Consider the following 26,882-nt stretch of genomic DNA (forward strand, 5'->3'; position numbering starts at 1 on the left):
CCTGTATCTGCATCATGCCTCCTGGGGTGGGTGCATTTTTCAAACTGCTTAGGTACCAAGGTGATAGATGCCTTGTAAATACCTAAGATAGATACAGACAGAAACTGTACCAGGCGCAATCAGTTATGCAAAACTTCATACAATGCCAATTGCACCTATATGCTGTAGTATCACCCACCTTTTCTAGCATCTGCAGTCAACCACAGTCAAATATTTGGCACATGTATTTTTCCTTTTGAAAAGTGATGGGAACACAGGACATTCATTCTTCCTTGGTGTCAACAGGCCTAGGCACATAGCCCTTAATGTCAGGTACTGCATATGCACATATTTTGTTCCATCGCCTCCCCTAAATATGTGTTTGCAAGTTTAGTTTAGTTTCTTTCATTAGCCGATAAAATTTGTTTCCTTGTCAATAATCTGCAAAAATCAGTTACATAAGCAGTACTAAAACTAAAAGGGTAGTCTTTATGTGTGCTTATTAAAAATGCATAGAGATTTGTTTAAACTACATAAAAATATGGCTGTGGTGTTGCTTTTATCTTAGGGATTAATTTTTAAAATTTCTTTTCTTTTTAACTGTAAGAAGCTTGTTTTTAGGATAAAGACCAGGAGTGATTACGCGTATAATTATAAGTTTGCATGTCTGAAAAAAAAGGAGCATCTAGAACAAGTAGGTGCACTTATTTACATTGTATTCCTTTTAGATTTTTGTCACTTCCCTTATACATGCAAAAGACCTTGCCCTGCTTAGTTTGTAAAAGAATAGCTGGGAAGTTACTTTATAAATACTGCAGGGTGAATGTCTGGTGGGGGGGGAACTACGTAAAGGACAATTTGGGCAAAGAGTAGGTATGGGAATCTAGACAAGGCTTCCAAAGAAGCAGATGAACAAAACTCCAGAACAGCTTTCCAACACTAATGGGGTGGCAGCAGAAAGATGAGAACCTACTGATTTCAAAAGAAAGCGTGATCAGACTATTGAAGTTCATACGATAATGTTGCTTGTCATAGAAGCAATTGTACTTGATGAATAGATCTCTAGTGCCTCTGGGGAAAAACAGGTGAGTCCTATCTGCAGATGGTTAAAAATGGATCTCCATTACATTAGCTATGCCCACTGAAAACTAGCGTCTGTCTTTTTAGCTATTCAAATAGGAATAGATGTATAAAAATTCGTCAAAGACCAAAAGTAGGTAAAGTATAACTAGGCCTTCAACATACTGCTAAGAATTTAAAGACTAACCTTTAGCTAAAGCATTGTTTTAGAGTAAGAATACTAAAGGTTAAGATTTAAATCCAAATTTGTTGTTTATGATGATATTTAGAGGAAAGAAACAACAAGTTCAGCTTACAGTTATGTCATGTAAATGTATAGTTAAAAAATATACAGAAATGGAAGGATTTGAGCTTTCGTTTAGACAATTAGGCTAATCCTCATAAATCTGCCACCACGAGCACATTTTAATGTGGAATTAACTTTTTCCAGCCCCGCCCCAAATGAACAATTTGCAGGATTGTGCTTAAATCACAATGCCAAAATCACATATTAACCATACTGCAAACAATAGGCAGAGAATATTACTTTAGCAGTTAGCATAATGAGGAAATAACAAAAGTGCTTTGCAATACAGTCAAAAACATAAGCCATTTGAAACACTTTCCTTCTACGAAAATTGAGTAAAAATACTTGTATGTTCTCTGGGATACTGTAAACTCTACAAAGTACACTAAAATCCAAAAAAGGGAAAATTATGTAAAATAAATCAGTAAAACACAAGAACTGTTTAGTGACTAAAATTAATCATTTAACATTAAGTATCTATAAATACCACTACACGATTTATGAAAATTATTTGTATGTATTCACAATAAAGAACTATCAAAACTTTCTTGAAAGAAAGTCTTATTTGTGTTTCTAGGGCTGAAAATATCTTCACATTAGCACATATAAGTCACATTTACATATTATAATCACATCAACAAAAGTAATTTTAAGGAAGGCAGAAAACTGATATGTTGAAATTCTTTCTATAGATACAATTTTCAAGTACCAGCTCTTTAACAGTATGTTCAATTAAGGAAATAATTATACAGGCATTTAAAATGCACCTGCAATCCTGAAGCCTTACAATTCAGCCTACCTTGAAAGAGGAATGGTCATTGTCTAACAGTGGTTTCTGTTTAAGAACAAAAACAAAGCAGAGAATATAGTCAATACCCACTCCTACCCTGCAAGCCAGGTGGAATTTAAGTGGCAATTTGATGTTCTGTTTAAGAGACAGCATTTGAAAATTTGGCCTAGTCACAAAAGAAAGACAATCAACTGAAAGAAACCAAAAAGAAAGGTGGAGGACCTGAGACACTTGCAGCCTTCTCTGTTCTTACATTTACTCTCACGCTTCCACACCGAGGGGAAAAACCAAACAAACTATGATGAATTATCTAAAAACATTTATTTTTAATTATATTAGAAATTAATTAACATGGGTATATGAACATTTGAAGAAAAAAAAAGAGAAATAGCAGCAAAGGGAGTTTTGAGATGAGGGAGATAAGTCCTTCATCTCCCTGGCTCCTGAAAAAGAGAGAGAACACATTAAAAGTGTTGAAAAAGCTTTCCACTGCCCTAACTGTACCATGTTGGGAAACACATGCAATTTTTACTGCTCCTCAAGCACTCATGATCTTGAATATGCGGTTAGATATTCAATTAATAATATCTGAGTATAGCAAGTGACACTCACATATACCAATGTATTTAATTAGTCTGTTTCGAAATGCTACAAAAATCATGTTTTCTTTAACACTTACAATTCCTTTTCCAACTTCTTTTATACCATTGTCTTGTTTGGCTGATGCAGAAAGGTTTTGAAAACCTTTTCAATTACTGTCCTGTAGTAAAGAAAAACAAGTATCATGAAAGGGCGCTACACACTCAAGAATAAGCTGATAAATTCAAAATAATACTAGCGTAAATGAGGAGAACACCCACACAGAGACTCAACTGACCTCTACTCAGGATTCCCAGTGTTTTCAAAACATTAGTTAAAGCTGCCCACCTTAAGCAAACCCTGGTTTGAAAAAGTGTTCAGTACAGAAAGTTACCTGTTAATTTAAGATTCTCTGCCAAAAGTTGCTAATCAGCACATTGCCAGCTAGGTGCCAAATTTTTTTTCAGTAGAAGACATAGGGTTAGCGTTGTACTCCTTGAAACATGCTGATTTTCAATACTTTTCTCTTACAAAGTCTTTTAAAAGCACATATGTCGTAGGCATGGTCCTAATCCCACACCTTCTTACACTGCTGTGGACTCGCCACAAGTTAGGCTACAAGTCATGAAACCTGTAACCTTGCTACATCAACAAAAAACGGGGCCCATATTTTTTCACACATATACTTCACAAATTCTACCCAGAGTCACTGCTTTATGCTTGTGAAAAATGACAACCTGATGACAACCTTTATCTTATTATATTGCTATCTCATTAGAATTTCAAATATGTAATGCAAATCAATTACTTACAAGGATACCCTTCAAGAATTCTTCATTAAGCCTGATGCCTTTTGCTCTCATCTTCTAAAATACAGTGTCTGGTGAAGATCAGAAAACCTTCTTCCTACATAGAAGCTGCAGATGCTGGAAACTGTCAAAGGAGTCGACGTTGTGAGTGCTGTAAAAGTTGCTTTGATGGTATTTCCATTGTTTCCTGCAGACAAATCTCCATCATCAACTCCACCACAGTGAAATAAAAAAATGAATTTTGAACCCAGACGTCTTTGTGAGTGGTTTCTTCAAACATAACATAACACTGTAAGGTAATCCGCTGTTTGGCATTCATTTATATATATTTGCTCTGCAATTTCATTGTTTCAGATGCCATTAGAATGTGCCACCTTTGAAACAATGGACAACAGGAATGGGATGAAGTGTGAATGCTTATTGCAGACAGAGCTAATAATATTTCTTTTGAATGCCATCAACTGATATTTTTCTATTCAAATGCCGCTAAGACTTGATGCCAGGTAACAATATTCTGTGTTGATGATATTACAGTTATTCTGTATCTGAGAGGTGGTACTAGCATCTAAACTGTTCAAAGGAGGAAAGTCCTACATTTGTATTTGGTACTGCAGCCCACAACAAAACCCAAAGATCAGTATCAACACATAACGAGGGATTATTTTATATTGATTACCATATCAAATCTAAGAACAAATAAAGCACTCCTCTAGCTCACAACTGACACTTGTGTGACACTGTCAAAGTAATATTTACTAATGCAGAAGAATTATTTATCTTGTCATTCCCATTTCACTATGAAAATTTAGGCTGCTCTATTCTTAATTTTGTACTTTCTCTTAGAGGATTTTTATATTAGGTTTTTAAAATTAAACACTGTCCACTTTAGCTTTCATGAAAATCCCAAATTACTCGCTAAATCAAACCCATTTCCTGGCAGTAAAAAACGCTTAGGAGTATGAAACTTTTAAATCATGTAGCTAGACATTTACAGATCCTACTTTATGGATGTGTTCCTTAAGTACCATATCATTTTAAAATTCTCCATCCACAAGAAGTTACCAATAAACAAGTCAAAACAAAAACTGAAGTAAAAACCCCTTAAAAACAAGCTTTTCATGAGCCACACAAACTTTTTATGAACAGAGTTAAATTTATTATTTAAAATATTAATTTTGAAACTCTAATGATACCTATTTTCTGTAGTGATGATGAAAATTATGACCGAAAAAAATGCATTGGGAGTTTAATAAATTTTCTTTTAATGTTTTCTTTCAGAGTATTTTCAAATCTTCATTTTAATTTGCTGCATGAATATTTTGGTTACTCTTCAGTATTAATGGGCTAACTACACATTACCTAGAATTATATTTTAAGTACTGCCTCCAAAAAATTGCTGCTACAACTAACTCTTAGTTTACATGTTGCCGTAACTTACTCATTCAACAATTCTTGAAAACCTACAAGTCACAAAAGAAAAAAGAAGGCGTCTTCTTCCCCCTCCCCGATATCCCACAAAATCCAGAAAGCAGTTGTACTATTGAAAACACATCCCCTCCAAACATGCAGTTTGAAGTTGGATGCTACCTCTCTGAGTCAGGCAACTACTGTAAGCAGAAAGTCGGTGGCACAGATGAAGTACAGTTTACATTTTAGTAATTCGTGCTATGTAACTGCAGTAAAATGATAATACTGCCCATGCCATACTGCTGTGAACCTAAAGATTTTATTACCCATCTCTTTAGACACAAACGTCGTATCTTCTACCCTGAACACAAAAAATACAGCCTCTGTCCTTCCCTTCTCCTATCCTCCCAATGAACCAGACCCTCTCAAAAGACAACCATCAAAACCAAACAGAACCACAAAAGCCATTATTTTCATCTTAAGCCTCCCTTCACCTATGACCCAGAAAACTGAATTTTTGGTTGACAGAAGACTCTACAATAACAATGTAAAGATTTTTTTATATGCTGCCAAAACATATTTTTCAGAAAAATACCAGTAGCAATAGGGTTTATTCTGTGATATTCTCTGAATGGAGAATAGAAAACATCGCTAGCTGGAACCTCTGTTAGCGACCTGAAAGGGGGTCAGAAAAGAGCAGAAAAATAAAGAGTGGGAAATTACCCAATTTTGTCCTGTTTAATGTTAAAAAGCAAAAGCTTCACTCTTGAGAGAAGACACTGCCTACAGCTTAGCTTTCCTTTCTGTGACACTGAACTTTGTCGAAGAGCAGGACGTACGCTCTTTTACCAGCTATCACCCAGGGGCTCAGGGAGGTTTGAGACTCTTCCTTGGGCTAGAGGCCATGAAAACGTGTGAATGACACAGTCCCTGCTCAGGAGAGCTTACAATCTAAGAAAGCAAAATGACATACAGGAGTATGGAAAAATACAGCTAAACACAAACAAACTGTATACATTTATATACAGTTACATTTATAAAAACTATCAAAATAGCACCACTATTTCTACCTGCCCCTCTGCCTAGCCATCATTACTTAGATGAGGGATCATCAGGGAAGTGGGTCTTTAGGAGAGATTTCAAGGAGAAGTGGCCTCATGAATCAGTTCAGGGAGGGCACTCCATGCATACGGGACAGCGTGGAAGATGTTATACTGAAAACTTAAAATTGTGCAGAGCAGCCTTTCTCCAGGTCAAAAGTTCAAGTGTTGTGTGCAAGATCCCTATTTCCTGAGACAGAGACAGTGTGGTTATGGGAGTAACATTTGGCCATTAAAAAGACAAGTGAAATCACTAACGTAGGACTACACTGAGGATATGTTACTGGCCACGTATTCTCTGTGGCTGCCAGTTAGCACAGTAACTGAGGAGATGATATGGAAGGGTTTGGAAAAGAGTTGGATACAAAGAAGGAAAAAAAGGCAAGATGAAGGAAAGGAGACAAAAGGAAGAAATGTGGGGAATATTTTCAAATGTAGTCTTCTGTTTGAGTTCTTAGTGTGTTTGCAACTTATTAACTAAATAACTAAAAAACATATAGAATAATTAATGTACATTTGACACCATAAAATAAACTGGACCATATGCCAACATTTACATTATGTTATTATCCTTCACTATGGAAAGGTGAGAAACAAGTTAAACAAGAGACAAAATGCTTCCCCTTACCCTTCTTCTTCCGTACTGAAGCTTGGAAATAGAAAGGGAATGAACTGTGAATCAATTCTGAAGGTAATTTTTATATGCTAAATCCTTGTCTGTCATTTTGAGCATAAACATTTTTCTTCCACCTAAGAAGTTCGTCTCTCCCTGCTAGCCTCTACTATGCAGTATCTATCAAACCACAGTAGATAAACAGCTTGGCAAAAGCACAGTTTATCAGGGTTGATACCTTATCTATAGGAAATTGCTCCCCTGCAGATACTAGGGATACATGTACAATTCTTTTTTCCTAAATTCTTTTTTAAAAACAGTAATTGGGGCAATTTATTGATACCAGGGCTTTCAAACTATGATAATAGGGCATTTTCAAATCTTTGCAGATTGAAGTGGAAAGGAATCATTAGCACACATTATCTCCCATATTTTGGATTAACTCATTTGAAAGAGAACAACCGAGATGGTCTGCTCAGTATTACGGAGAACAGAGTAGCTAAAAACATGCCAATAAAACCATAAGTAGAGTTCAGAGCCAGGCAAAGGAACTGACTGTAAAGACTGCAAGATGTATACATTTTTTAAAAAATGATGTTGTTTAGCTTAGCTAGGAGAAATTACAAAAATACATACTCTAAAGGAAAACAAATGGGGAATTTCTATTTATCTTTTTCTTCTATTACATAACAAGGGACATTCAATAAAATTAAAGGCATCACATTTAAAACCAATAAAAAGGAAATACATTTGTACACAGCACATAATTAGCCTGTGGAATTCTTTGCCACAAGACATTATTGAGACCATGAGCTCCTTCAGTTCAGAAAAAAGATTACACATATATATTGATGAGAACACCCACAGTGTTCATCTATACATACTTCCTATTTAGTTTGCACATATATGTAATGAAACAAATGCTTATTCATTAGATAGTTTAATGGATATAAAAATGTGGGTGTTCTCATAGTTCATACAGATGTCCAATATATACACATATACATATAAAGATATATAAATTATATATAAATACACACATACAATCTGTGTTTTATGTCAGAAGACAACTTTTAACTGATGATAGTGAGAACATTTTCTCTCTGGAAGCTTGTTCAGTTGTGCAATTTAAGAATTCTTGTTCCTTCTGATAATAGCCCTTTTACAGGACAAATATTAAAATAGGTAGACCACAGCTGTTATTTATAACAGTAGTCATATTGTTTGCTAGGCTGGCAAATGTTCAGAGTATCACGGAACTGGTATTTACAGTCTCGTTTAGGAAGAAGACAAATTTCTGCCATGCTCTAGTATTACTACAGCTTTATTAGGGGACATACACTTCTGGAACATGCTTCAGGACTATTCTTCAGAATAGTAAAGTCTTGCCACTGTTATACTTGCCCCATCTGGATAAAGATACAGACGGGAAATGTGCTTAAAGATTCAAGTATGTCCCACGGCTGCTAGTCACAAGAGTTGCAGCGGTTTCTGCCAGCCCACGAGAACAAATAGCAGATCAAGTACTATAACCTGAACAGAGGGGTGAGAAAGCTAAAATACGATGGTCTTCGTTGCAGAGGTGACTTTACTATTAATAAGCTATTTTCCCCTAGAAAAGAGTACCGCTTCCCTCTGCTTTAAGAACAGTATCTACTATGTAAGATTGAAAAGTAAGAGAAATAGAATACCCTCAGTTTGAAAGTGATTTGCAGAAGAGGATAAAGAAGGGGGAAGAATGGTGCCTAAGTATTTCTACCCCCTTGGGAAAGTTTGTTGATAAGCCAGACAAGTTTTACAACCTCTTAGCGCTCCATGAAAGGAAAACAAATCAAAACACCTGTCGTGGTTTCAGCTGGGATTGAATTAATTTTCTTCCTAGTAGCTGGTATAGTGCTGTGTTTTGGATTTGGTATGAGAATAGTCATACTAAGAGATGTGAGAGACTATTATTCTCATAGTCTTATTCTGTTGTGGGGTTGCTGAGAGTCGAAGAACAACAGGTGCCAATCGCTACCACAACAGTGCACTCAATATAGATGGGGGAGAGGACTATAGAGAGACACTATCCCAGCCGAAACCAGGACAACACCCAAACCCAAGAAGTGGCCCCGGAAATAGTATTTTACATTTTAATCCTGGAAGAAAAATTATGGAGCATTCACAAACTGTTGAAACTTTTAATCAGGCTCCTAAACTTCCTGGCACGGAAAAGTCAAGTTTTCTGAGATCTCTTAGAGCTAAATAATCAGACTGTTTCATTTTGGTCTTCATGTGGTGGTTATACCATAGAGAAGACAGCAACCACTTCAGCACCTCTTTGTTGGTAAGAACTCCCATTGAAGCTATGTGATTTGGCTCACTAAAGGACAGATGGGGTCCATCTGCCCCAGAAAACATTGACTTCCAGGGAAAAAAAAGTGACCACAAGGCTTTGATTCCTTCCAGTTGGCCTTCATATGAGTCCATGCCAGAAAAAAAAATGATTATAAAATGTAAGTATTTAAATCAACGTAGGAGTACATGGAAGAATGGTTTTATTATATGATAGACTATTATTCTGCAATGAGGGACGTGGTTTGTTTTTATACCCAATTATCACTTGCTAAACACACTGTTCTAGTGTAATAGCCACACATAAATATGCACTGGGCTTTTCTCTTTGCATATATGGTCCATCCATAACATATTTATTAGTCTAGCTGCAGAAATTCTACTTTTTAATGACCTAACAGAAAAGAACTATTACCTTCCTCACTTCTAGAAAATAAATCAAAATTCCCAAAGAATTATGCATATCTAGAATGTGGATGATCAAGCAAAGGAATCTACAATCACATTTCTTAAAATTAGCAAATAAAAGACTGAATGCTCAATACTTTTTTATTACCAATAGTGAGAAGAATTAAGTTTATATCATGCACAGAAGTCAAAGTGATATCATAATATGCACTTTTTCAGATCAGAGTCTAATGAAAACAAGTTGAAGTTGAAGCTGCTTTAACACTGTCAGCTTTTTAACAACAGCTTCTGGCAGCTTACCTTTATCCACTAATGAGAGGCCACAGAAATTTAAAATAAAACAATATTAGATGAACTGAAAATTTAGAAAGCAAAGCTAACAAAATATGATACAGCATTACTTTTTAGTAGATGTGCAAAACTTTGATGATGCATAAAATGTATCAACATTCTCTTGCATAGCAGTAAAGGCACAAGTTTAAACAAAAATTATTCATGCAAATCATGCATATTTGAATTCTCCAAAGATGCAGCATTCTTAAAACCTTTTTCTGTTCTATATACAGTACACAGTGAAGTTCCTTCTAGTCAATTTAACATATATACATAATTTTTTTTTTTTTTACATTTCTATTATGTCAGCATGCTTGTCAAAAAACACTTTCTTACCAAGCTCTTCAAGCTCTGAGGTCATTGACTTAGACCGCAAGGTCAGTGCAGTGGTTGGAGCTCGCTTAGGAGGTGGTGGGGCTTTGCATTAAACAGAAGGATATACAGTGTAAGTAAATACACATCTCTAAAACACTATATTCACATACACAATTTCATATTTATTTAAAACAATATGCTGCATTAAATAAGGTAATAATAAACACATGCATGCAGAGGATAAAACCCTGAGATGCTTTTCATGTACTGAGTATCTATACCGTTTCTACTTCTAGCGTAGGTGCTTGACACATCAGCAAGCTTTTATGTAACAGGATACATAGAAACATTTAAAGCTAAATAACTGTGCACTTCTATTTTTCAGTAGGAAAAAGGCTTTCTAGAGAAAGTGCCTCACAGCAGTTGTGCCCCTCCTTCTAAGAAATGTACATAGCTAAAAATCTCCTGGAGACCAGCCAATCTCTGCCAGATTAATTTCATCTTGGAAGAAACTGTTAAATCTGAGAAATACAAGAAAGAAGATTCAAATTTGTCTTAATCATTATGGGGAGACTAGGGAAAACAGGTGATCCTCAGAATAAATCAGATCTGAAAATAGCAAGGCAATCATCTATCACAGAAGCTAAAATCCAGCAGGTGTTTTAGTATCCTGATAACCAATGTTTCTGGCGGTCAGAAAGGAGCGTAACATCAGAAAAGATTATGCCAATGTTGGTAGGAAAGTTGGAGATTTCCAGTAAACAGAAATGGCTCTGGGACACCAGGAAAAATTAGAGATTCTTAAGTGTTTTGGTCAATACTATACATCAGGCTACACCATTTTGACAAAAGATGGCAAAGCAGTTTGAGGGCAAGAAAGAGTGATGGAGGAAAGAATCACAGAATCATTAAGGTTGGAAAAGACCTCTAAGATCATCGAGTCCAACCATCAACTCAACACCACCTGCCCACTAAACCATGTCCCTAAGCGCCTCATCTACCCGTCTTTTAAATACCTCCAGGGTTGGTGACTCAACCACTTCCCTGGGCAGCCTGTTCCAATGCTTGACCACCCTTTCAGTGAAGAATTTTTTCCTAACGTCCAATCTAAACCTCCCTTGGCGCAACTTGAGGCCATTTCCTCTCGTTCTTCCCATATCACCTATATCCACTATGTCAGCGTCATCCTTTCCCTGTTAAGCTCCATCATCTTCTTACAGAGGCTTAAATGACAGTGTGTCACAAGAAAGCAAAAATATAGCTCAGGTTCAGTGCCAGGTACGAGGCTGCGGAAGTACAGCACATATTAACTTCAGTCTGAGGTCTGCCCTTGCCCAACAAGAGAAGTGACAACAAATCTGTGAGGGAAACTGCACAAAATACTGGATTCTTCAATGAGGCTGGGTATCTGACACTGGTCTCACCATAAAGGAGACCGATGGCAAGAAAATCCTTCCACACAATTCCCAAGGTACAACGGCAATTGCCGGGTAACAAGAAAGGCTACCAACTTGCACCAAAAAGGGACAAGATTCAAAAGTGAATGTTTTTGGCAAATGACACATTATCAATAGAAGGCTCTGGAAAGATGACAAAGAACTGGTTTGTTTTTATAGAAGCAACTTCCCTTTGGGTTGTATACAACAGCACTTCTATTTAAGGCCAATATGACACATCCCAAAAGGCAGAGGTGAAAGGTTTGTTTCAAATCTGTGAATAGTAATTCTACCAAGCTAAAAATAATGCAGGACCTTGTTTGGACATTATTTACTTTAATATAGCCTTTTTCCCCCGCAAGGTGCTTTACTTTTTTTAAAAAAAAAGCAGTAGATGTCATGAACTCTTACAGTGTAGACAAAAAGTTTTACTCATGGACAAAGAGGGAGCCCTCGGGGCCAGCTTCTAGCCCGCTCTTCAGTTGAAGAGCCAGGCGGCAGTGAGTGACAATTCAAGAAACCGGTGGGAGGAACAGGAATTTTCAAAAATGTGATCCTGCTGTATTGAACATTAGTTAGCAGCAGCAATCTTTTCTGCTTAATGGTAATTATGAGGGCCTAATGGCTTCCCAGAGTAGCTTTTACGTGAGCAAACTCAGGGGTATCTAAGGTAAAAGAAATAGTGCAAAATCAATTTTTTTCCTGTCTTTTTTCTTTTTGTGTGAAGTTTTGGTGGTGTTTTTTTGGGTAGGTGGGTGGGAAACACGTTGAAATTTTTAAGGGAGTAGCCCAATATTATGATATAGGTTAAACCATAACGTCCATTAAAGTTAATATAAAAAAACCCCTAGGCTTTTAAACTGGAAAAAACTCCTTTTCCTGCTTGTAATCAGACAATTCTTTCCCATAACATGATGTTATACTAACCTCTCTTGGAGCAGGTGCTTCCTTGCTAGCGGCCAAGTGGCAGAAAAAGAAGCTGTGCGTGTTATCTATTTATGGGAGGAGGAGGGATTTTCCCTGGCTGGAACAATCCCTCTACTTTGAATTCATCTAGAGGAATTTTCCCATTAAAATGCACTTTTTTTCTAACAGAACTTCAGTCTAAACATATTGCTAACTTTTCTTATTCTTAGAGAGGTCCTTTCTAAAATGTGTGTTTTGCAAAATCGTAAGTTCTCAATGATTTCAAGAGGAGTCAACTAACCTCAGCTCAAGTACGTTCGAATTAATTAATAAAAGATAATCTGTTCTTTGTGCTTTTTCTCACTGCTGCAAGAAATTTTACTACAAGATCTTCAAACATATAAATATATAAAGGTCCATAAAGATGAAATTTCATGGTAAGCATGACAAGACAATATTACCCTTTTTGTCACATATTAATGCATAAGTCAACAGAATTAAATTACTCTAAATTAAATACGAGAAGGGTATTCCAAATTTTAAAAGTGAAATCTATAAATCAGAATTTATAAAACAGTAATTTCGTATCCGTAGTGTTTTCTATGGAGCAAGACCAAAAGGACTCCATTAGGAAAAGAGGAAAATGTACCTTTCTTCCTAGCTGTGTCATCTGGATCAAGATTCCTGGTTACTGTGACAACCTTAAGAACTAGGTGATTGCCCCCTTGTCGAATCATGTTCACCACCTGCCTGTGGCCAACTTTCACTACATTCTCATTATTAACCTGCAAAAAAAGCAAATAGTCTTTTAGATCAAAATGCAGAAAACTTCTGTTATTTCAGTTTTAAAAACAGAAGGTGGAAAGAACAGGAAGATACAGAATTCCTAATTTCTGTCTTTTAATAAAAATACATATTTAAGAAACAGCATATAGCTGACATGGTAACAGGAAAACAAAGCTTGCTCTTCATGAAATATGCAACTAATTTCTTTATAATTACCAGTATTAAAAAAAAAAAAAGTTAATGAGTTCAACCTTTACAATCTTTCCCTTTACATATTTTATTTCCAACAATTAGTGTGTTACAACTCTGCATTTCAGACACTAAAAATATTTTCTTAAATGATAGCCATTTTTCATGACTGCATTATCCACAAACGTTTACATGCATTTTATGCTCTCTAACACAACCAATGAGATATTAAGAAGCTTTTCTTTTCAGATCATCCAGGAACAAAGATTTTCATTCCTGAAGTAAATTCTCATGTGCAAGAGACATTCTTTTATTATATGCACTCTCCTCATTTCCCAGCATCTGATCTGATGTCCTGGAAGCAAAGACAACCGGGCCATAGCAGTCCAAAAGAGTCTTCACGGAAAAAGAGGAGTTAACTATATGAAGCCCTGACCAGCTATTATGCCAATTAAACTTCAAGCTCCACTGCAACATTAAACTTTAAAATGTATACTCTCTGGGTAATTCCTAGTGCTACATCATCATTTTTGCTGTATACAACTTTCCATAATATTAATTAATAGACGTAGAAGAAAGCATAGGCATAAAAACTGTAAATAAGCATGGATAAAAGTAATTTATTTATTCATTCAATCTATAAGAAGTCGCTGAAAGTTATCTGAAATCTGAATGATAGCAGCATATAAGACTGAAGTGCTGCATGTGCTATTTGAACAGAAAAGATATTGAGGAATGGAATCAGTGAAGAAGAGATGTGCCAGAATACATGCTGGGAATTTGATCTCTATCCAAAATTCAACTGACTCAGTTACATTTCACTGAGATCACTCAGTGCCTCCCAAAATGAACAGTCATTTTCAAAGTAAGTGTTTTTAGCCTCCTCTATTTATTCTGACAGGCTGGGCATCTCACACTCTAAAGAATTTACAGTTTAGAGCAAAATCTCTCATTAAATATTATTGCCATTTAGCAGAACAACAAGCACAAGCAGACCCATTCCAACTTGAAATCATTTTTCCATCCATTGTATCAAAGGAAAATCTTGCCTTTTTTCAGGCTTCAGCTGAGACAAAATGCACTATGATGAAATAACATCTTAGTAAACCATATTTTTAACACAATGCTGCAGTCAGAAGTCTCAAAGTATGGTCCGTGCACTATGTCTATAAGCTTGAGATGCTTTTTGAGACGCTTTTTTAGTTTCATATACAGTGACGTAGGTGTAACACATGCTGAACATCCAGACCTGTTAAGCAGGCAAATATGAAGTTCTCTCATTCTGTAGGTGGAGGACATAAAAGAATATTGATTTGAATAGGACTGTTGCTGTTTTGTTTTATTGTACACCTTCTTAGCATCTAGTATTTAATTCAAAGATACGGTATTTATTTAGCTGGATCAATGGCATCTAAATTTAATGTCTAAAAAATTTTATCAGAGTTATCCGTTTGCTTCCGAATTCCTTCCAGTCGTAAAACCTCAACCAGGTAATTCTTTTCCACAGTTAAAAAGTTCATGCAATTAAGAACTACAGAATGCATCTACTGTATCTTTACTGGAATTAAATTTTAAGGTTGGAAGCCAGTATAGATTAGAATATATCCCCTAATGCTGTCAAAAAATAAAGACCTCCAAATAAATCAAAAGTTAATATTAATCAAACACATGTACACTTCACTAGTGTAAAGTGATAAATGTGTAAAATGATAAACAGCTTATGCAGCATACCATCTGTTCGCATCGTTATGTGCAATGATATTTAACATTTAGAGCAAGAGCAAATATATACGACACATTTTTTAAAGCTGTCTCAGAAACAGAACCTGTAAATGACTGTTTATAGCAGCTTTGTTTAAAAGACACAGTTACAAAAGCTGGTACCAAAAAGATTTATATTGCAAAAATAAAAATATTGAGAGGAGATCTGAAGATTATTTAACTCAAAGAGTTTACAGAAATACTTGATAACAAAAGAATCATGAAATCAGCAAAGCAGCACCTCATCTTCATTATCTTTAGCCCCTCAGCGGGTAAAACTGTAGCATGATTACAAAGCAATAACATCGGAATTGTCAATAGCTTATAAGGAACTAGGATTTCAGTGACAGACTCTCTATTTCTTTTAACCTTCTTCAATATTTTATGTATAAGCCAAATGACTGTAGAAATGGTCATTAAACAGTAAGACACCAGAGTTCTAGCAGGTTGGTTTGATAGTTTTAGTCTGATATTATACAGCAAAACTTTTTCAGGTGTGAATAATTTGACGAGACTGTCTCTCCGCTTCCACTTCAAGCTTTGGCAGTGGGGAGATGACTACTGCATCTCACCCAGGCTTTGTAAACAAGCTGAAGAAGGTAAATCTTTATAATCAGTAAAATAGATATCCATTTCACCTGTGCCAATTCATTTAATAATCACATGTGTACTTGGTATTAAATGTGATCACATTCTTTGAAACATTAAAAAAATATTTTTGCTTTCAGTGCCAAGGTGCTTAGAAGGATGTCCTATAAACAGTCAAACTAGCCAAGATGGCTTGCAGGCACGAATTTGTGTCTCTCCCTCTTCTTCAACCCAGTCTTTCAGCGTATTTTCTGTGATCTGTCCCTGCAAAACCTTAAGTTCTTCTTTTCCTTCGACTATTCCCCAGAACTTTCCTGCACAGAACTTTTTTTTCCTATGTAGTTCATAAATACGTGAAAATAGATATGTATGTGCTCTGGCTGGTTCCATGCTACATCAATGGCAACTGGTCATCCAACACGGATGCAAGGAAAACTGTTCCTTGGGACAGCCAACAATTTCAATCACTCTCCTCTATCCATTCCCAACTCTCAGGAAAAGCCTCAGAACTTTATATTCTTGAAATTCATACTTTATCATCATTTGGGCAGCGGGATGGAATTTACTTTGAGTACTTTGAGAGAATTTGAGAAATAATTTATGAAATAATACGATCTCATAGACCCAATGTCTTTAAAAAATAGCCTAAACTGGAAGCCTGAGTTATCTCAAGCTGAACTTACTTTTTGGGTACGTAGGAAATGTTCTTGAAGTGTTTAAAAAGATGAACACTTTTGTGAATATCAACATTTTTCAACGATATGTGTCAGTGCTTTTTCCACCTCATGTAATCAACATACACAGTTTTTTAGAGCAGTACAATGTTACAAGACAGGAAAATTACAACTTAAGAGCAAGCTGGAGACAGAAATGAGAAAAATTCATAGTAGACAATTTTTCCAGATAAGATAATTTGCTAGTAGCATGCAATGCATTGTAGTTCAATGTCTTGAAGTATTATCAGCCACATGGCTTATAGCACTGTTTTTCACGTACCTCATGTAAAATAACCCTGTGTGAACCACTTGCGAAAAGGATCAAAAGACACTCAACAGAGGCAAGGACAGCAGGTGAGAGACGGTGCTACCTAGCCTTCGCCCCCAGCGATCGCACCATTACTAGTTAGCTTACAGCTCAGGGCAGCTAACACAAAAGAAATGCAAGCAGAGCAACGCTGATGCGTTGGTCAGTATTTAGAGGAGATATGGATGGGCCAGTTTGCAGCTATAATCGGAGGTACACGCAGCTGGTTAATCCAGGCACTTCTGGATACATTTAAGACACTAAATATTCACACATGGCAGCAAACAATACTTGCCATAACTTCGCATACTTAAGAGGTTTCAATCCTTTCTCCTAGCTGGTGGAATCAGTTGTTCACATAGTTGTCATTTCATGGCTTCAGTGCAATATACTTCAGCATGAAACATTCAGTTCTCCGAGACAAAAAGTAGTGCGCTGTGTCTCCTCTCCACCCCTCACCACTGCGACCACGGCAGACACGTCTCAGAGAACACGCTCTCAGAGAGCTGAAAGCGCCTTGGGGCTTGCATTCAACGTGCTTCACAGCCGGGACTCACACATGTTTAAAGCTCCAAACCAGAGACCGTGACCAACAATAACGTTCCTCTTGAACAAAGAGCTTTGAATACCAGTGATGAAGGGTTCTCCCTCCAACATGGCCATTCTCTCAAGAGGTGACACAAAAATATGGAGTAATCCAGTGACAAAGACAGCTGAGTCATAAATCTCACAATCTTAAATATCCAGGTCCCCCACTCCTGCTTTCTCTTACTGAGCATTTATACATAGCAACGTCTAAACCCCACAAAACCCAATAAAAGTCATGAAACTTTAGTCAAGAATAAATAATGATGTGCTCTCCAAGAACAAAATATTAACCAGGTAATCGATTTTTTTTTCTGTGTGAAATATTGCCTACATGAAAGAGCCCTCCATATGAAAGATGATATATGAACTCCCATGACATCAATGAATTTCTCCTGAACTTTACAAAGAGAAAGATGCTCCTGTTCAGGCAACCTTATAATCCTGATAACATCAGAGACAAGCGCACAGGACTGAGAATGACAACAGCTTATGAAATGGAAGCAGTTTAGAAAAGGATAAGATACGGTAGAAATTGGTTTACAGGGAATGTGAATGGAAGGCAGTAAAGTCATTTGTCGGGTGATTTCAAGACATGTGCTCTAGCTGGAAAGGGTACCTAATAGAAGGCATGAAGCCAGGAGCAAAGGAGGAAGGCAGAAGCAGTATTTAACGTGAGATGATTGCTAAGAGCAGAAAGTGAGGAAGCAGGTATCTTCTCTCCTGGTCTATTTTTACAACGACATTCTAGGCAATCTCAAAGGCAGCAAAGAGCTTAAACGTGATGCAGTAAGACAGAGGACTAGAGCAAGATGCAAGTCAGTGTAGCCACACAGAGTCTGCTGAGAGGCATAGAAAATCGTAAATTGGTTGTTTCATGTTTAATTACATTCGCACACCACTAAATGATCACTATACTGCCTACAGGACAGCTGGTATTTACTTTAGAAGCAAGGTTAGAGATAGAATTACCTTGAAATTAGTTTCCTGAAGATTAAACTTACCCCTCCGCCCCCCAAATAAATGTATACTTCCATATCTTAAAGAAAATGAAAGAGTGTATTATTCTTTGTAGTACTTACTCCCCACAGAAGCTTCAATTGGGTGGGTCCCCATTCTTTCACCACATCCCACCACTGGGCAATATTTGATGGCAAACAGACCTTTCACTGTGTGAATACATGCATTTAGTTTACTTACATGGGCAGATTTAGGACAGGAAAGAACAAATGCTATTATTTTAAAATGTGGATTTTTTTGAAAGGAGTGCGTTAATGAATGTCCTAGAGATGCTGGGGTAGATTGGGACAGGCTGCATAAAAGCATTTTTTTCTGAAATGTATAACTATGCAATGGGTTGAAAAATAAAATAAAATAAAATAAAATAAAATAACATAAAATAAAATAAAATAAAATAACCTGCACATTATAGGATAGCAGATGCATGAGCTGGAACATATTCACCAGAGCAGCCTTCCCGTAGGAAGGTGCAAAAGAAAAAACACTACCAGAGAAAGAGACCTTTGCAGAGTTTGTTCTATTAATAAAAAAAATCTTAATTTCTTCAATGCATCGTCCTAATCCTTCCATTATCTAAACATTCTCTCAGTGGAAAATGTAGTAAATCATTTTCAACAGTAATTAAGTAGACAAAACTCAATCATTTTGCTGAGAATAACCATTGGTGCAATGGTGACTAAATTCACCTTGCAGTTGTGAATGCACATTCGGTCAAAGTAAGCTTCTCAGAAGCTCCTCCTCTCCATTGAACTACCTGAAAAAACAACAAAAACTCAAACCTGTTACACACACTTACAAACCCCTGCCTACACACTTTTTTAAAAAAATCCACCATTTTTTGTAGTTAACACACGCTAAGCCAATTACAGTTTGTATCAGCAAAATAAATAGCACACAAGTAATTTTGTAAGCTCAAATTATACTTTTGCATTTCAAGTAACTACACAGTTGTGCACATAACACTGCCTAAGCATGTCACAAACCAGTATGAATTTCCCATCTGTGAAGTATTCTTACTCTGTAGACTAAAATGTGAGACACAGAAAGACACAGTGACCTAGACAACCTTTGGGAAGTTATTCGTTCGCTCGTTATATCCGCGATGCTGACCCAGGGGTCAGCTGCAAGACTGGTCGTGGTGTCTATGGTGGTGCTGGCCTTAAACTCTTTGAGATGGGCTGGAGCAATATTTAGCACAAACTTAAGACCATGTCCAAAATTTGCACTCTACAAGTATACTTAGTGTCAAAAATCCTATTATGTGCTTTATGTTAAAACCCCTAAATTCATTCTAAATGCTGAATGCTTTTACCAGTGCTTGCCTTCTGTTGTCAGTATTGTAATCCAGCATCATCAACAGGCACGTGAACACCACGAAGGTAGACAGTCCACCTCGAAAGGTTTCTGCGCAAAGCAAATTTTAACAAATTCTGTTGGCAGCATACTTTTCCCTGAGTATTACAAGAAAGGACTGAATGAATACATTTGCTGATAGAGTTTGGAGATCCAAAAGAGGAGGAAAGTCAAAAAGCTCCAAATCCAAAACATGTTTTGGATTTATATGGTATTTTATGTACTTACAAAATGCATTTAACCACAAACAATTTCAAGATTCCTTGTCTCAAAAAGCTGGCACATGAGTTTAATCTGTGTCTTAGGTTAAAATAGAAAGTAGTAAGATAATATATAAATAAGTCCCATAATGGAAATTAATTTATGAATTTGTATCTATACACCCAAGTGTTCACATCATAATATAGAGGCTTAAACAAACAAAAGCAGATGGCTTCAGTCCACTGGGCCTCAACTATTCCTTTATTTGAACGGGTCCAGAAACAGGCCTTGAACAGTCTCTGGAAAAGTCCTGAAAACTTACTAATACAAATAGGAAGTTAGTTTACATTCTGATCTCCATCACAAATATCTCTCAATGTTATTAGTATTTGACCATATCCCATTTAATCTAATTCAGTGTAAAGGATGCTTCAGAGACTTCATGCGCTCTGTTGACCTAGAAGGCACTATTGAAAAAAAAAAAAAAAAAAAAAAAAGCTTCACAGAACCAGGGATACAAGCATGCGGAAACTCCAGCTGAAATCCTGCATTGGTAAATTTTTAATAGTAATCCACTTGCTCATAGGTTTGCCTGGATTGGTGGCCTTAATGCGTGGGAGGCTGTAAAGAAGTTGAAGCTGGTGAGCAGGGAATTGGACTAGGTGATCTCCAGAGATGGCTTCCCACCTCAACAATTCTGTGATTCTATGGGGTTTCTTCAAAAGAAAAAGTATCATAAGGAAGTACCTACAGCCTCCCAGAAGAAGAGGTACATACGAATTACAGGAAAAGTATCAAAATCATTAGTAGCATTGCCACGGTACAAATTTCTTTGCATAAGCTCAAATATTATGCTAAACAAACAAGATATAAGATATCTAAAGGAAAACACTCTGTGGAGATACTATGTCTTGAGGTTTTAGATTTCATCCTATTTGCACATGGGGGCATATTGTTCTTTTCTCTTGCAGCTCCCTCGGCAAGGGGAGGTGTACTGCCTGGGGCTTGCTCCCAGCAAGGGCAGCTGAAGCGCAGTCTCCCTGGTGAAACTCAGGGTCTGCAGGGCTGCTCCAGCCAGGCAGCAGACTTTTCCTTCAATAGATTTAGCAGTGGCAAAACTGTCGTCTTCTGAGCTGCAGCATGAATCTGGTCTCTGCCTAGAGATAGCTGAGCCACGCTGCTGAGGAAGGCTTTAGCCTGCATCTCTTCATCCCTTTGAGTAGCACCAGTACTGCAAATCTTCAGCTGCACTTAGGAACATCTATTTCTGATAGAAGCATTGGAATGAAGAGGCATCTCAGATCATAAACTCCAGACTCCTTTGTTGTCATGGCAACTGCATCACATAATTTGTTTCTTAACATTTAGCCAAGCTCCATCTTGGAACTTCTTAGATTTCTTGTCCCTGTTATTCCTGTTAGGCCCAGAACCTCCGAAAAGGACCTTTTTTTTCTAATTTCCACCCTAGGTGTGACTATATTAATCCTTTTTTCCTGTGACAAACTGCCAATAGCCTAAACAGCTATTTTCCCCCTACTCTCCATGCCTTCTACTAACAGATCAGGTGGGAGTAACGTCCCGTCTCAAGGATTTTAATAGTCTATTACGACAAAGAGTCTAAAACCCGAATGGAGCACAACAGCTGTTCAGCACTTCAAAGCCAGCTTTTCATTTTTTTAAAAAATGTCTCTTAACTTCAGTCAAACTAGCTTATAAAGGTGGTCATATGTTCACTTGTATTTCACCTAACCTACCTGCACCCATGTCAGTGTCTGACCTCTGTCAAGAGAAACACACAACTCATTTTCTTCTAATAACCTAGATGCAAGTATCTGAGAGAGACACACAGCCAGTGGAAAATATGTGGGACTATAAATTCAGCAACAAAATATTTGATCCTAATGTTGGTTAAAAACTATAAAAGCCCTGACCTTTTTCCACAAAAGTCAAGTTGTGAATTTTGCTCGAGTGACCATGTACATATATATGCATACATATACAGCATAACAAGAAAACACAACTGAGTATTTTAATGGAACTTCCCTCATACCCAGCGTACTTCAATTAAGGGCATTCAATAATACTCCAGTCTTACAAGAAAAAATAAGCAATGGAATAACAGATCAAAATGGTTTCTCAAAAACATCTTATTTTGTCCCATTAAAAACATTGCCAAGTAACACAAACAGTATTTTTTCTGTACAGAACTCACTGGTTCGGGGTCAAACTGAAAGAATACACTGTAAGAAAAGCAGCAGAGTGGAAGGTTGCTGTTTATCTCTTACCCACGCCATGGTTTAAAAGGTGGAACCATGTTAAACTAGCACGTTAATCTAAAATTTTCCATTTTGTGTACCTATACCTAATCTGAAAGCTGTTGAAAGTAACTAACTACTATCCTCATGAGACTACCTTATACAGAACATTTAAACATCATGCAATTACTTGGACCTGTTCCTATTAAAACTAATTGTCTCCATTAATCAGTACCTGTTACTATTTTAAATCATTTGGTTTAAGTCACATTTCGTAGGAGAGGTTCAATTAACTTTATTGCAGTTGATTGAACTGCAGTGTACCGCAATCAATTAAATTACACTTAGGATGAATTTGTCCAATGGCTTTCAGGTGTGAAAGGTGGCAGTTTTTCATGTGGTAACTTCTCTTAGGAAAAAGATCTAGTGAATTGTGCACATCTGTTTTGCTCTCTCATACACACACCTGAAAAGGTTTCCATTTCTGAGGGATCTTCAGAATAGTATTACACCTAGCTGGTATATATTGGTACGAGGCAGTATGAGGTTGTGACCTACACCTGATATCTTAACCTGGTTTAAAGAATGTGACTTATATTCTCTGAATATTTAATGGTCTGGGAATGTCAATGGTGAACAAAAGATGTGCAGCGGTTGTCTGGGCAGGTCTCTGCCCAGTTCTTAATTTGCGCACGCTCAGAGTAGTTATCCGACAGGAGGTTTGCACCTGGGAACAAGCCTTAGAGGTCCACAGCTAGCGAGCCTGGGCACGGTTTGGTCCGTAGCTAGGAAGAGAGTCTGGGCACAGTTGAAGATTTCATCTCCTTTCTCTACGAAACCTTCTCCTCTTCCCTCTCCCCTTCCTGATAACTCAGGAGCATGCCAGAGCCAAATATGTCGTCTGGCTGGTTCACAATGACCCTTAGGAGGGGGCTGGCCTAATTTAATCACAGAAGTTGGATTTGGCATTCACCTCACCCCTTGCCCTAGTTTTGTTGGCATTGTATTTATTTGCTATTCCTTTTGTCTTTTCAGCATGTATTTATTTTGTATATCTGAGTTCTATTAGTACCTGATAGTTCGTCCACTTTCTGGTACGTTTGCTTCTTTTTGCCTTAAAATAAACTCCGTGAAGATAGGCTGACAATTTTTTTTTTTTTTTTTTTACAAATTGCAATGCTTTAAAAAAATATGTTCTAATTTAAAATTCAGTAAAATTAAAATGAAGTTTGAAGTGCAACAGAGAGTATCTTAACATTCATTTCATGAACATGCCTCTTACATTCAATTTGTTCTCAGATGCTATTATAGCCTATAAATTATAATACACAGCCAGCACCAAAAATAGGGTACCAAAAATAGCAAACTAGAGGTCACCCATATACTAATGAAACATCTCTAGCACATCTGCCCTTCACAGATGAAAGCATGCATGAAAATCTAGAACTGCTTAACCATCGCAACCGGAGCTGCTTTCACCTCATTACTCTGACATATCCATAGTCATCCACCTCTGCTGGGGATTGTTCTGAGCAAACCGGTTTTTTCACGTAAAGAAAATAAATGCAACCTAAGCTGCACATTCTGCAATGGAAAAGCAAGTTTAACAGACTTTATGCCTCTACTCTCCTCTGCTGACCACCCACCCCCATACCAGTTTGCTACTCTCGCAGCAGTCACTAATGCTTTGTGAGGCCCTTCTGATAAGCTGACTTCAGAGGGGGGGGAAAAAAAAGGAGGATAATTTTAATCTGGATCATTTAAGTGTGATGGTTAACACTGCATGGTTTCACAAATTATCATTGTGATCCGACTGCCAGGCCAGGGATGGGCAGCACAGGGTCTGTTCAGTTGACAAGTTGTGGACAAGCATCCTTTTGGCAGCACGGTACTCGCATAAACCCCTGCTGCATCCCTCAAGCTCTTCTAGGACAACTCTTTGCAGGGCAGCATAAAGAACAGGATCCATTTTGGACAAACTGCATTTCTAAGCCAGGCGTATTCCTGGAGCTAGCTCACTGAGCAGCTTCACCAACAGCTTCACCTGCGCAGCCGCGCGGGGACAGGAACGAAGAGCCGAGGAAGCTGAAGCCAGCGTTACTGCTACAAGTGCTTGTGCAATTACACCCTGGGAACAGCACTCGTCTGCCACAGCCTGACCTTTGAAGTGATTAAACGCTTTAGACCCCAATTAAACAATTCCCAACTTAACACTTTATAAAAACATGAGGCTATGTTCAACCCTAAAAATATATCCTTTTTTAAAATAAGGAGTACAGCAGTATTATGCAAGCACTGAGAAGACAATAGATCTTTATTTGAATTCTGAATGAACCATTTGATAAGTATTTACAATAGGTAGAATATAGCAGGCTGAGCCCTTCTATTTTTAAAACTGTGCATACCTACATTAAAGGCCATTAGGCAGAGAATTCTAAAATATGTATCAAAATATAGATCTCTTTACGAGTATTAATAATGCAGCCCAATATTCTTTTTCATTAGGTAAGCACATATTAGTCAGGCAACACAATTTAAAATTAAACATTATACATGTAATATAAACTGACCAGTTCTGTACGTGAAAATGATTTTCAGTTAAAATCTTTACAGAGATTACGCAGATATATCGACAGAATGTGTTGTCATCAAGTACAGATAATCTATATTTCCTCCTCCCACATATAGTCACTTTTCAGAAAATGCATCTGCACTAGGAACAATAAAAAATGTATTGCTCATGTGTTTCTCTTTATGTAGGAAAGTCTAATCTTACAGCATATAGAGATAATTCTTTCTTAAAGTCATGTTAGTTTTAACTACACCGCCTTAAACTTGGAATCGCTTTTAAGGTTTTTTTGGAGGCCACGTATCATGTTGTTAAAACTCACAGAATAGCTAGGTTAGGATATATATGATGGCATTTGCTATACAAATGAACAGCTAGGTTAGGATATATATGATGGCATTTGCTATACAAACCTAGAAGAAAATGCGGTAAAACATTTATGTCTTTACAGCGAGACTTGTAGGCAATTATTTTGTTCTTCAGAGATGCATGCTGCAAGGAAGTAAGAGCTACATAAGAGAACTTTAAATAGGTAAAACGAATGTAAGCCAATATTCCTTACTCGGGCATGCAATACACTCACTGTCTTTACGGAAGAGCACAAACAGGACTGCTTCCAGAAACAGAAACCCGAACAGGACCAGCTCCGTCTTGATTTTTCAACCACATAGACTGTGCCTCGTTGTAAAGCGCATTTTACTTGACGTCTGTCTTCCGTGATTAATGTTGGGAAGGACTGTGGTTTTGTGTTTTAATACCTATTAATACGTTACTATCTACATGGACAGGTGTTTTAATTTGTCACCCCCCAGACCCATCAAGCCTGCGGGCAGGCCCAAGTTTTGCACCATTTGCTGTTCTAAGATCATCGGATCATTTGACTGTTGTTTGCCCAGTAGAGTCGTGCAGCTGACCTGTGCTACGGAAAGGCATCCTTTGATTCAACAAAGTCCTGATTTGATTAACTGTATGCTCGTTGACTTCAAGAGCACTACTGACTAAAGAACTGGTAAACAGTTTATGCCTGTGGACCGTTTTGCCATGGCTATGCCTGAGAACAAGAGTGAATGAAGACTGAAATCTGGCCCTAAGAAATGCTTAAAAAATGTTTTCTGTATTAGAGTTAAGAAATACGCATCAGTCAGTTGAGTCATGAACTTGGTGATGTTAGGAGTGTCCCACCCTAATTTAGAAAATTACTAATTTCACTAACCATACTGCAATTTCTATTAATTGCCAAAAGAATGTGCATATTTTATGCAAGACTTCTGAAACTGAAAATAAAAACCAAAAGAGCTATCAATCATAGAGTCATACCACACCATAGCTACAAATATGGAAATGTTTAGTTTAAAATAACAAACCATCTATAAGCAAAGAATTGGAATTACTAAGGCAAAAATATAATCCGCTCCAGTGTAGCAGCTTGTTTGCAGCAAGAGATGGTCCTCCATCTCAGATTAATGGCTCCTGGAACTCTGACCATGCAGTGTAAAACTCAACGACCCAAATTTGCTTGCTAGGAGTGTATTACTCGCACGGCAGATACAGTTTGTTCTATCTGCTTCCCAACTATTTATATTCAATCTGGTCTTGATAATTTTGGTTCTTTTTTTAAGACGACTAGATAGAATTCCATTATGTCGTTTCAAAGTTATTCTTCCTTTAATACTGCATCAGAATTGCACTACAATCCCAATTCAGCCTGAGACTCACCTTGTGACGTTTAAACTCTGTTCTCTTCAACAGCCTTGAAAAGGGGAAAATACCTAATCCACTGTAACATACCTAACCAAGCATCAAGCACTAAGGCCCAGTCAATGGAGGTGAAAAGCTCTAACAGATTTTATTAGGAAGCACAACACATTCTAAAAAACAATAATGGACAATCCTCTAGCATCTACTTTTGCTGAGGAGTGTCAGAATTCTCCAGATGCATTCACAAGGACAACAACAAAAATCCTACTCAACCTACTTTGTAGAAGAATATCAGAATGTATATCCGTAATTGTAATGTAAAATAGACACTAGCCACAAATACATAGTGTTACACAAAATCAACTCAACGAAAACTCAAAAGCAACAAAAGACAACTTCTGCAATTTCTTTAAAGAAAACAAACTTGTTTATAAGAGCAACTTCATTAATTCATAATGAGTCTTTTTGTTACCACTTCA

General features: G+C 37.1%; 1 protein-coding gene across 1 annotated transcript in view; it reads right to left on the reverse strand.

Annotated features, from left to right (window-relative positions):
* Positions 1-26,882, reverse strand: part of SHANK2 (SH3 and multiple ankyrin repeat domains 2) — a 316,058-nt gene that overhangs the window by 30,778 nt on the left and 258,398 nt on the right. Inside the window, exons 17-20 of the mRNA XM_075163387.1 lie at positions 13,025-13,160; positions 10,055-10,135; positions 9,686-9,694; positions 6,659-6,679 (exon numbers count right to left, since the gene is read on the reverse strand). Coding sequence (XP_075019488.1) covers positions 6,659-6,679; positions 9,686-9,694; positions 10,055-10,135; positions 13,025-13,160 — 247 coding nt within the window. The remainder of the gene's footprint in view (positions 1-6,658; positions 6,680-9,685; positions 9,695-10,054; positions 10,136-13,024; positions 13,161-26,882) is intronic.

The sequence above is a fragment of the Calonectris borealis genome, chromosome 14, assembly GCF_964195595.1.
Source record: "Calonectris borealis chromosome 14, bCalBor7.hap1.2, whole genome shotgun sequence".
Classification (NCBI taxonomy): domain Eukaryota; kingdom Metazoa; phylum Chordata; class Aves; order Procellariiformes; family Procellariidae; genus Calonectris; species Calonectris borealis.